General features: G+C 35.4%; 1 protein-coding gene across 3 annotated transcripts in view; it reads left to right on the forward strand.

Annotated features, from left to right (window-relative positions):
- The window catches only part of LOC145690975 (uncharacterized), a 62,130-nt gene that overhangs the window by 15,101 nt on the left and 34,878 nt on the right, over window positions 1-12,151 (forward strand). The window contains exon 2 of one of the 3 annotated variants that reach the window (XM_081766448.1): window positions 4,743-6,604. The exons of the other annotated variants lie outside the window; for them this stretch is intronic. Within the exon in view, the coding sequence (XP_081622574.1) occupies window positions 4,743-4,833 (91 nt within the window). The 3' untranslated portion in view covers window positions 4,834-6,604. Of the gene's footprint in view, window positions 1-4,742; window positions 6,605-12,151 lie in introns of those variants that run through there. 3 annotated transcript variants of the gene reach the window in all.

Here is a 12,151-nt window from a genome sequence, read left to right on the forward strand (position 1 = left end):
AAAATTTCCAGACACGTCCCTAATTATCGTAGGATCACGATTTATACACCATTATCTTCAGAATAGAGCAGGGTTCCAGATTGTATTACCCTCATGTCCCTCGGACGTCTCTAAGGACAGAAAAAATGAGTAAATAAGGATATTTGCTGAAAAATCCCCTTTTCCCGTTTTGGGACCCTCTGGTGCGGCCCTGGGTAAACATAGAGATCTGGAAATTGCTTTCAAATATACTACGTAGTGTACTAATTACTTGTGCCAAACACCAATTTCCTATCTTCAATACTAAGGACGCGACGGGAAAAAATATTTCCCGCTTCTGCGAATATTTCCGAAATTTCCCAAGGATACTATACAAACTTGAAAAATTTCCTGACACGTCCCTAATTATCGTAGGATGATGATACATACGTCGTTCTCTTTAGAATGAAGTAGGCTTTTAGATGGTATCACCCGCATGTCCCTAGGACGTTTCTAAGGAGTTTACAAGTGAAGAAAATAGGGATTTTTTGCAGAAAAGATCCCTTTTCCCCGTTTTGGGGTCCTCTTGCGCGGCCCAGGGTTAACATAGATATCTGGAAATCACTTTCAAAAGTATTACTTATAGTACTAATTACTTGTGTCAAATACTAATCTCCTATTTTCAATACTAAGGGCGGAAAAATATTTTCCTCTTCTGCGAATATTTCCGAAATTTCCCAAGGATACTATACAAACTTCAGAAATTTCCTGACACGTCCCTAATTATCGTAGGATGATGAATGATACGTCGTTCTCTTCAGAATCGAGTAGGCTCTCAAAACGTACTATTGAAATGTCCCTATCATGTAGCCGAGCGGAGCAAGAATCACGAAAGTGGGATTTCAGGTCAAAATAATCCCTTTTTTACCATTTTGTCCCTCTGAACCCCCCTTCTATGTTGACGAAGAGATCCGAAAAAAATATCATAAAAACTAATTGGTCCACTGATTGTTTAGGAAAAATGTTAGGATTCTAGGATTAAAGAGAAGCTCACCAAAAAATGTTGAAGTTAGACCTCAGTAAAAAAAAGGGAATTTTGTAAAATTACGTCATACCCCTTTATGTTCTGACGCTCTGAAGCGTGTAGATCCTTCCAAGGCTTTGTTGAATGCCTCCTCTCTTGGAAAATTAAAAAAAACGGAACTAAATAGCATTCTTAGTTCTCTTTTAATCAAATCTTTAAGACACTACAATATCGGTCAAAAACGACCGAAAAAACTTGAAAAAGTTAAAATTTCCAATGCTGTCCTTCCTAAGCTTTCCACATTCATCTTTCATATCCAAAAGCTGTGAGATCACAAAATATGACATCTAAGTAAACGTACCTGATTGTAGAGCGATATTGATGGTTCCTTGGACTGGCGCGTCAGTGTTGTGGGCTCACATTTAAATATGAAAAGTAACCTTCGAAATTCGAGGGAGTAATCAAATAAATAAACAATAATCCTTTTTTACATTCTCTAAAAGCTTAAAAAGTCAAATTCGGTATTTGGGGCCGCGGTGGCTCAGTGGTAGAGCGTTCACCTCTGGTGCTTGGGGTCCCGGGTTCGATCCCAGCCCCCGCCAAGTGAACTTTGTGGTGGACAAACTCCGTGTGCGTGGGTTTTCTCGGGGTTCTCCCGTTTCCTCCCACTTTCTTCATTCCACCATTTCATTCATTATTCATCATCACCGTCTCCTTTAGCCTAACCGGCATAACCGTGGGACGTAAAACTTAAAGATTTCATTTCATTTTTTCAAATTCGGTATTTTTGATTTCTCGTCTCCTCCGGGGCTTAGTCCGAGTTCAGGTAAAGTTCACGCTATTATGCGCTAAGATTTTAATTTTCCATCTGTGCTAGTTACGGTTGTAAGCTGTAATTTAGCACGTTTCCGTGTACTTTTCCAGTTAGCTTCTTTAATTTAAGGAACCTTTCTTCTCTTTACAGTGCATTTAGTAAATTTCCACATAATGACACGCCTTCGTTTACGACGATTGGATTTACGCTGCATTGCGATACATGTCAAATTTCTTTTTATGTTTGCGCTTCCTATTACTGTATTTTCCATGTAGTTTACTATACAATGTTGGTACGTGTTTTCGCTTAAGCTTTTTAGTACTCTTTGTAGTCGGTGTATACTTTTTCCGCATGTTTGACTCGAAATAAGCTAGCCTACAGTTCGACTTTAATTTGCATGTAGTTCGTCTTCGACCGAGTTTAGTTCGTTCCGAATTATGCTTGCCAAAGCACTTTTCTTTTATTCTCAACTTATCTCCTACGGCACGCCTAATGCGTGGTTGTGCGCTCTGAGAGTACGCTGTACGTGGAGGTCGACGAACATTGTTATCATCACGAGCAATCAACTGTTCTGCATGCTGAGTAGCCCTACACTTAAATTTTCGCTCTTTACAATTTCGCAATAGTGGAGTACTAGCTTGAAAGTTCACACTGGTATTATGATCACGTCTGCTCATTTTAATTCTGCTGATTATGCTTCTCGAAATCGAGTTTACGTTAACTAATGTATTACGAAAACTCAACTGGGTATCATTGGCTATCTTATTTTTCTTTTTAACCTTGGTGTTACATTTCGGCTCTATAATGTAAATATACTTTCGAATGCGTGTGCTTTAGTGGATGTGTTACTTCTACGCTTGTTTAGGGTGAACATTTCCGACCGATTGATTATGTACGAGACATTCACTACGTAAAACACAATTCGCTTGGCGGGTTTACACTCTCAACTGTGAATTTGAATTCGTTTCCTTCTACAATACTCAAAGCTGATAAAGACGGAATTGATTTGCAGCAATAAAAAGCAACTCACGTTAGATATACACGGTTACAAAGACAAATTTGAATTTGTTAAGTCGCGTAAAATCATTTGCCTGCTACACAAAACCGACAACACTGTAACTTCGTTATCATACAAAACCAACAACCAACTCTCAAGCCTTCCCTGGCTTCTTCGAGAGGGCGAATACGCGCAACCTCAACCCTACCGCTTACCATGTGTAAAACATCGGCATCCCTTGCCGGCAAAACAATTACATTAGAAACATAATTGTCTACAGATACACGTAAGGATTCTTCCTTTTTCGCTATCTCTACACTGCATATTTCCTTTTCCTGACTGTAATCGACTTTGTGGTTTATTTGGCACATATCTTCCAGAACGTGGGCCGGCTCAAATTCAAGAGTATTTACGGTTTTTTTACGCCTTGCACTTCCTTGCACTGTTGTATTTTGTTGGCTTGCCTACACTCAACCTGTGCCGTTCGCATGCATTCATAGGACCCAGTGAGACCTTTCTTTCATTCTACTACACTATTTTTAAACGGGGCAGTTACTGAATCAACATGATTGGCCGTGTTAACTAATTCAGAGCGTACCTCAGTTAAGGAGTTATTGGCTACTTTGATATTATTACGTAAACTGCCAGCTTTGGCATTCAATTCACTCTTTCCTACGCTCCCAAATCGCTTCTGTTACAGACTGCTGGATATCACCTACTAATTCATCTATTGTCCTAGACGTCCAATATTCATTTTCATTTTCTGAGTAATGGTTTCTAATTGTTTCTCTAACTCCTCTCTCAACATTGCTTGAAAGAGTTCTAAAACACTAGCATCCATTTTGATATGAATAACAAGCAACTAATTCCAAGTACAAAAATATAAATGTCTGAGTTTAATACGAAAATAAAAAATATGCACTTATAACATGAAACAAACAATTTTGATATTACGACCATTAACAACCAATCCATCTTTTCACACTTCAGGTTTCACTTTGCGAAGTGCTTCAATATAAAATTAACCCAGATATAAACTAGTACCATATACAAAACATTTTCTCTTAATCATAAATGCGTATGAAGATGCATAGTGTAAAAAATGTATTTGTGTGTGTATTCTCAATCAGCTGTTTGCTATCCACTCACATCTACATAGCATTAAAAATCAACAAGAAAAAATTTTATAAGCTACATTAATCTCTCTCTCGCTCTCAAAGTCAAAACCTATATACTTAACTTACATGAAAAATGTTCATTACTCACTTTTTGTGTTTATTTATCCGTGTTCTTTATTTTTAATTAATTGTGTTCGCGCATGTGCTGATGGTAATTGGCTGTCGACACTAGGCTAATCAGATTCAAAACTCAACACGTTATCTGTATAACTAATTGTATTGTAAAAGCAGTTGTAGGAAGATTACTATAATTTAATCCGGAAAACGGTCGCCATGTGGTTGAAATCGTGTTTTTTGGTAGTTGGTAGAATCTTGTAAGTATAATCGTAACCTTCAAATTGATTTTCGTCTTTTTCCCAAAATTTTACATATCTCTCTCTCTCTCTCTCTCTCTCTCTCTCTCTCTCTCTCTGCCACTTGTTTATTGCGTTTATCCCAGCTTTGCTACGGCAAATCACGATTTCATCCATACCTACGTTTTGTCAAAACCGAAGCTGGGGAGAACGGTAGACAAAACATAGATACCGTAAAAACGGAAAAGTGAGCAAATGATCAAATTAAGATCATATATTAACAAACTAAAATTATCTTGCGGTGGAAATCAAATTGGTTAAACTGTACAGAAAATGTAATAATACTGAATGTAATTCATACAAATTAAAAGAACATCAAAAATTACAAATGAACAAGCAGCCTTTACTGTATATGTTTAGGGCCGTTTTGACTTCTTTTATTTCTCTCTTTATCTGATTTTATTTTCTTTTAATGCAGGTGGCTGTGTGGCACAATTGATAAATTAAGATTTCACCTACTCACAATAATCTTCGACCGGTCAACTCCTTCAGGTGCGTTGCAGTTATAAGGATCTCAGACGTTCCACGTCGGATAATTCCAAGGGTCTGTTGGAGTCATCTGCTGATAGTAATAAGCGATCGTCCAAGTCGGCACAATTATTCCTTCCTCTTCAATGATTTGGAGCCAGAGTTCGTCACACAAATCTGAGATTACAAAGGAATGTTAGGATGTTAACTCATATGTACTAGTCACTTCATTGCTGATTTCTGGACAATATTAGAAAAAAATATTTTACACGGAGTCGTATGGAAATATAATACAATCACTGATGAAAAACTTAAAAAAATGGTTCTCATGTATGCAAACGGCGATTTAGTTTGCGAAGCTCAATCTGTACAATTGGAGCACTCATAAGATTATAACGTGTGTTTACTTTAGAACAATGCACTCCACTCGCCTTCGTGGGCGCCTTTTCCGAGTAACAACCAGGCGTTCGTGAAAAGCGCTGAAGGTTCTTTTAGCAAATCAAAGCTTGTATATGGTCAGCCGGGAAAATCCCGATTTTCACCCGTAGCATCGGGACCAGAATTATCGTCCAATTATCTTTTAGTTATAACAGTGCGTAAGTGGAGGATGATTGTCCCGAAAGTCAGATATAAAGAATCAGTCACCAGAAATGTAGGACTCAGGTGATCAGGGTTCCTGTTTGTTGACCATATATAGCCGTAAGACCGGAGCTATGCTTACTACCACAAATGTACAAAATACCAAACTGCTGGAGAAAGATTCAAGATTGTTTCTTCATACAAGACGCTTATTTAATAAAGTTTAAAATTAAAATTGTCCTATTTCCTTTAAGCTCCAAAAAAACGAGCCTCAGGTCGGTAATAACCGAAACGTTGTCTTTAAGGGGTTATGCTGTGTATAGTACTTAATGTTTGCACGAAACAATTTACATCTTGATTTAATTTTGCATTTTTGGACAGTAAATAAAACGGTGGTTAGATTTTTAGCGCGTTGATGTCTGGAATACATTTTTCATTCTAATGTATTACACACAGCATGACAGCAGTTTTACCATTTTTCATCCTAAATATGTTTCTATATGCTCACATATATTATTAATATTTCTTTTCTTGCATTTCACGTATGTTACCTTAGGTCATGTGTTCATGGATTAGGGTAGTTTAAACCGGATTTCGTTATATATACATACAGTTTCCTATCTTTTCTTCAAAATGGATTTCTGTATGTTCACAATTGTTAATAATTATTTATATGTTTCAATTTTAGTGTTCATAGGTTAGCGGTGATTAGGTAAGGCTATGTTTTCAGAAAATATAGAACGATGCCAAAGCACATTTTTTTTTACATCAATGCGTTATTTTTCCTTTATTCCGAAAGTTACTGCGAGTGTGTGCTATGCAGCTAAACCTTCCACTCACTTCACTGTTTGTGCCGGTGGCATCAGTTTTAAGGACGTACACGCATTGTCAAATAGTTCTTTTTCTTCAAAAATGACGTATGGATTATTATTCTGATAAAATATAGAAAGTATCTGTGTTAAACTTGTATTGGTTTTATTTGGACTAGCACACATTTTTACATTATCTTTTATTCCAAAACTGGTGTCGAGTCTAGCGTTATATCACGACTATTTTTTAACTATATGGTAATAGGTCCATTCTTCCTTAACTATCTATTCAAACCTGAATTTGTTCTTTTTAACCATTTAAAATTTCAACGTTTATCGCTGTACAGCGAATATTGTAATATAGCGAGGAGTATTTGTTTGCAAACGATTCAGCGTCTTAACACAATTTCATACTATCCAATGTACCTTACCAAAAACGAATATGGTTCAAATTTACTGTTGCTTCTAATTTCAAAAGTAATTTTTGTGTAGAATAAACGGTAAAAGCTTTCATGAAGGTGTTTCTTATAAATATTTCAGCGTCCCTCGAGTAAATTCAATTTCCTCGGTTAACCGTATACTCAAACCGAAATTTCTTCAGACTAGCTATTAGTTTCAGACTTAGCTAATGAAACCGTAGAACGGAACGGTAAACGATAACGAGAAGTGATTCTTCCAAATGATCCTGTGTCTATACACAACACATAATGACTGGGTAGACGCTCTGCCAAAATGGGCTCTTTTCCAAATTCTGTATTGTTGCCAGTTTCAGTACCGGTTTCATCGTTTATTGCTGTAGTACGAAGACGGTAACAGGAAAGGAGAAGCGATTTGCTGCAAAGAATTCTGCGTCTCAAAACAACATATCGCTACTATCCTGGATATTACTAGTACTACTGGTTTCAAAATTGATCTCCGTTGAAAGAACACTGTAACAGCTATCAGGAAGCTACTTTTTGCATAGGATGAAGTATCGCAAGCATAGGTTCCATCTTCTGTGTTGAAATCTTAATCAAATCAAACTAGGTTATACTAGCCACTTCCAATTTGAACTTTTATTACCAGAGTACGGAAACATAGCAAGGAGACGTCTTTGAAAAAACAATTGGGCTTCGGAAATAAATTGACTACAACACTCTACCAAGAGAAGAAGTGGCTCAAATTCAATATTAATTTAGGTTTCAATAATTATTTCTATATGACAATCGCGGTAAGACATAGAGCTGCGTTTCTACAATCAGCTGAGCGTTCTAAGATAAGGTTCCACATTTTCCACTAAACCCTATTCAAAGCGGGGCGATTTAAATTAACAATTTGTGGTGTTAATATTTGTCATCGTAGGACATTGAGGGTCTGTAGTGGACACATCATAACCAACAGTACGTTACGAAATCGGAAGTTATTGAAATTTTCTAAACTGGTAATTACAATACTGATTTCTGTAGAGTAAGGACGATTACAGATATCAACATACGGTTTCGTACAATCGATTCAGCTTCTCAAGAATAGGTCCATCTCCTCCGTCCACCCTCTATTGAAACCGTCAGCTTTTGAAATTAGCCATTTCGGATTTCAGCATTTAACCCTATAGAACTGAGAAGGTAACAGACAGCGAAGTGCGGCTTTCTGGAATAGTTTCAATTCTTAAATTGGACATATCGTGATTACCACAGAGCTCTTCCAAAAAAGACCGGTTTGAAATTTACTGTTACATCCGATTCGATGTAGTTTTCAAGTTTCTTTCCATAGAACAAGCAGATAACCAGAATTAGTTTTCTGCAAGCGATTGAGCGTCTGAATATAATATATAATGACTATTCACGACACTGTCAAATCCAGAAGTACTTCAAATTTACTACTACATCCAATTTCAATACTTATTTTCTTAGAGGTAGAAAGCTAAAATCTATCACGTTGCACTTCCCTGTAATCGATTCTGTATTCAAATAGTATGTTTATTTTTTGCGTTGAAATTCTATTCAGACTGGACGTGTTTAAAATTATCCGTCTCCGGTTTCAACATTTATCGCTACAAAACGAAAATGGTAACAGGTATGTAGCAGCTGTTGTTTAGTAAGTGATTAGTAATCCAGCTATTTAATATTTAGTGTAAAAATATTTCTGAGAGATTTTTAAACACTTCTTTATTCCCTTTTTCCATTTTTATGCAATATTATCCCGCTTCTTTCCCACTACTAACTAGCATATAAATAAAAGCTCAAGATATTAGCTCTCTGGTAAAACCCAGGACTTACAAAAAAAACCTTAAGTTCATGAGTTTGATTCCCGTTTAAGTCAATTTTTTTGTATATAATGATATATACGTTAGTGCATAAAAAATTATGTAAGTAAAGTTTCGTCCGGTTCAGCAGACTTCAGTTGATATGTGTGTCCCCAAAGTTTACTAGTTTGTAAAAGTCTAAAGGTTAATACCAGTAACATCACTTTGCAGGAGAAATTTGCTTTGGATGTATAATAATTATTGTAATTGCTGGCTGTTGCTTTAGTCACTGGAATAAATTTAGTTGTTAGAATAGACGTATCACGAAGCTACAGTTTTACTTGCAATCGATCAGGAAGGAGAAAATATCTGTTGACCGGCCTTACAAAACCTCATCTGAACTCTGAACAATTCTACAGAAAGACCAGATTGAGAAAAGGATGATCATCTCTTTTATCTCAAAAAATAGAAAGGAAGAATTGTGGTTTCCATAATCTAGTTTGATCTACTAATCCTCATAAACATGATTTAATTTTTTTTAACTATTAGCCGCCGGAAAAATTAACCTCCACAATTGTGCATGTTCAACCGGTTTTTTATATATTGGTGATTCTATCTACCTGCACAATTTTACAAGTCATGGCTGAAAGGGTAAAAAATGCATATTAACAATCAGGAAAGAGACGTTAAATTTTGAATAACTTACTTAGCATCAGATGAACGAAAGAAAGTTTACGTGCTATATATATATAGTTAACATTTACAGTAGGAAGACATCACATATTTTTACACAAATAATGAAATTGATATGTTTAGAATAGGCGGGTCACGTCACTTGCGTCAGTAATATGCTGTTGAACTGTAAAACTTTTGTGAAAGCGATAAGATAATATTATAAAATACGATACTCTAAGAATAGGCTTTAATAATCCAAGTTGCCATGGTTTAGTGTAGGATGATATCCAGTTGAGAAGTTAAATTTATGAGGTGTGGGACTTCGGGTTTTGTTAATCACTGGGTGAATGAGTTTCGTATATTCTTGAATGTATACTTAAGTTTAAAGTGAAGTATATATTTTACTTTTTAAGCTTTTAATATTTACTGCTAAAATTACACAGTGAAAATTACAATGAAAACTTCAAATGAAGGTCACGTTTGTTGCAATTAATTGATTCTTTCGGCCTTTATTCACAATTTCGCGAACGTATGCTCAGTATGTTGTACTTCCTAGTAACCAGCGAAACAAACATCTGATCACGACGGTCCTACCTCTGCAAAAGAATGTGCAGAAAACCAAAGCTTAACTTCAAGACGCATTTGCGCGAAGAAAATACACTTTGTCTGAAATAGTATAAATAAAATGTATACTTTCTTCGAAATGCGATGGTAAAATCTGGAAAAAAAATTTCATTGAAAATTTATTTCAAATGTTAATTATTATTATTTTGTAGTTTTTTCGTTGTAAGTGTTTATAAGTGTCCAGTGTTCATTACAACATTAAACATATAGTATTACGTGATTTTATTCATCCAAGTTTGTGTTTAAAGATGGCATATTATGTATGACGCCGTTAAAGGTACGTGGATATACTTAGTGAAGAGTGTCCGTACGTATTCTTCCGTGAGTATTGTATTGTAGTAACGCGGGAATGAAACAGGTAATATTAATGTGAATTACGGAGGAAGAAATAGTGATTCTTCGATATTTTTTCCCAAGAAGTGCGTAGATATACTTCTCCATATAAGTAGATTCTTTCATATAACTAAAGAAGCACGTTCGTAAAGGATAAAGGCGTTGTTTGAAAGAGAAATGATGAAAATACTTTGTTTCCCAGTAAATAATTTTTTAAGTCGTATACTACAAGCCTTTTTGCTGTTTTTGACGTAGCACTTGTTAAAACAGCTAAAGAAGTCTGTAAGTTGATTTGAAGTTTACAGCTTAATTTCACAATATACCCTTGAAAACGTAATTTCTCTATAATTATTTTTATGCTAGCAAAACTGTGATCACTTGAGTGCATCAGGCAATGCGTGACGAAGTTCTGTACATTGCATATTAATTTTATATCATATGGTAAATTTATGTATTATGAAATCTGCGGAAATTGCCCGTTTTCATCTCGTAAGTAGTAGATCACTTGCTCTCTGGTATAGCGTAAAGACACCTCCTAAGCATAATCCACTCACAACTTTTAGCGTAAAACTTAAATATGTTCTTTTACTCGTAGGATCTTCATTCTAGTGACAGTAACGTAAGAAAAGATAAAATGTTTTCTAAATGAGTTACATGTCTGGCTACCTGCAGACATGTAAAATATAATATCAATCGATTCAGCCATTTCTGTAACTAATACCAGATTAGATTGATGTCAAATCTTTGTACTGAGGTATAGTATGCAGATTGTTCGTCTTTTCTCTCTTGAATGTTCATTTCCGAAAACTCTACTGCACGCAATACTTTTTTAAAAGTAAAAAAGCTAGTATGCCAGCTGTCCTTTCTCTAACAAGAGAGACCACTCAGATTATAATATTCGACGTACAATTTTAATCCTCTTCCCGTCTTTATGATACCCATTTGAATGAACGTAACGTAATGAAATGCCACTTAAATGAACACGCTCAGCATATTAAATTATACATTTCAAACAGTTCAGCTCCCTGTATTTTATAATGTGATGCATAACATATTTCTTCAGTTTTTCGGTATTCACAGTGTAGCATTTATCTTCGCACGTCCTTTTTACTTTAGCGTAAAAAAACAATAGTGACTAGAGTGTTTCACGATGCTAATAACACTCGAGGGACATTGTTTGCAAAAATCCTGTAAAGCAGGATTCCAAACCTAGTAAATATTTCGATTTCTGCGAATAGCATTACAACAGGTTATGATAAATTCTATGTTGAGAGCACAAACATAAAAGCACTAGTAATAATATAAGAGTAACGAAGGTGCTAATTCTCGTTCATATTATCTTAACGTGAAATTCTGGAATCATTATATCATGTATTTCAAATAAGTACATAAAGAGTACAAGAAATTGAAAACTCTATGCTTCTCAAGAGTATTTATTTTATTAGAATGTATCAGATGTAACTACGTAGCTACATATCAATATACGCAAATTTTACTATCTCAAGGTATCAGATTATATAAAAACGCAACTATAAATTGGTATGCTTCATGAAATCACGTATCTTGTGCAAAATTTTGGAAGTTGTTATATCGTCCCTTTGTTTCTTTTAATCATAGTGACTGATTCTTGTAGCTGCAATTGCAAAAACCTCTTCCGATTTTTAAATTTTCTGACACTAAAAGTATTCATATATAAATAATGTTAGTGACAAGGGGTCTCTATTTTCACTTATAATAATGAAATGTTTATTACACATAGCACAATATGAGTATTTTTGTATGTACCTAAGTTAACTCTGATATCGTATGTATCGTGACGGACCAGGTAATGGCGACTGCTTTGAAACAAATTCAAAGTATGAGAATTAAATCTGTTATATATGTAGTTTCGTGTGCAGAAAATATATACTTCTGGGTCATTGTGGTGGTCGGTCGCAGTGGGTCGCGTACTGTTGGCCGACGATCGACTGACCCACCGACTCGATGACTAACTCCAATTGTGGCACTTTTCAGAATATCCGTACAGATTTTGGAAAAGTTCCAAACGGTATGTAATGGTTTCATTTTAGGTTAAAGTATTGCTAGTCTGCTGTTTCATTTTTGAATGCAATTACGATT

Source organism: Thermobia domestica, chromosome 7 (assembly GCF_964235325.1).
Source record: "Thermobia domestica chromosome 7, izTheDome1.hap1.1, whole genome shotgun sequence".
Classification (NCBI taxonomy): Eukaryota; Metazoa; Arthropoda; class Insecta; order Zygentoma; family Lepismatidae; genus Thermobia; species Thermobia domestica.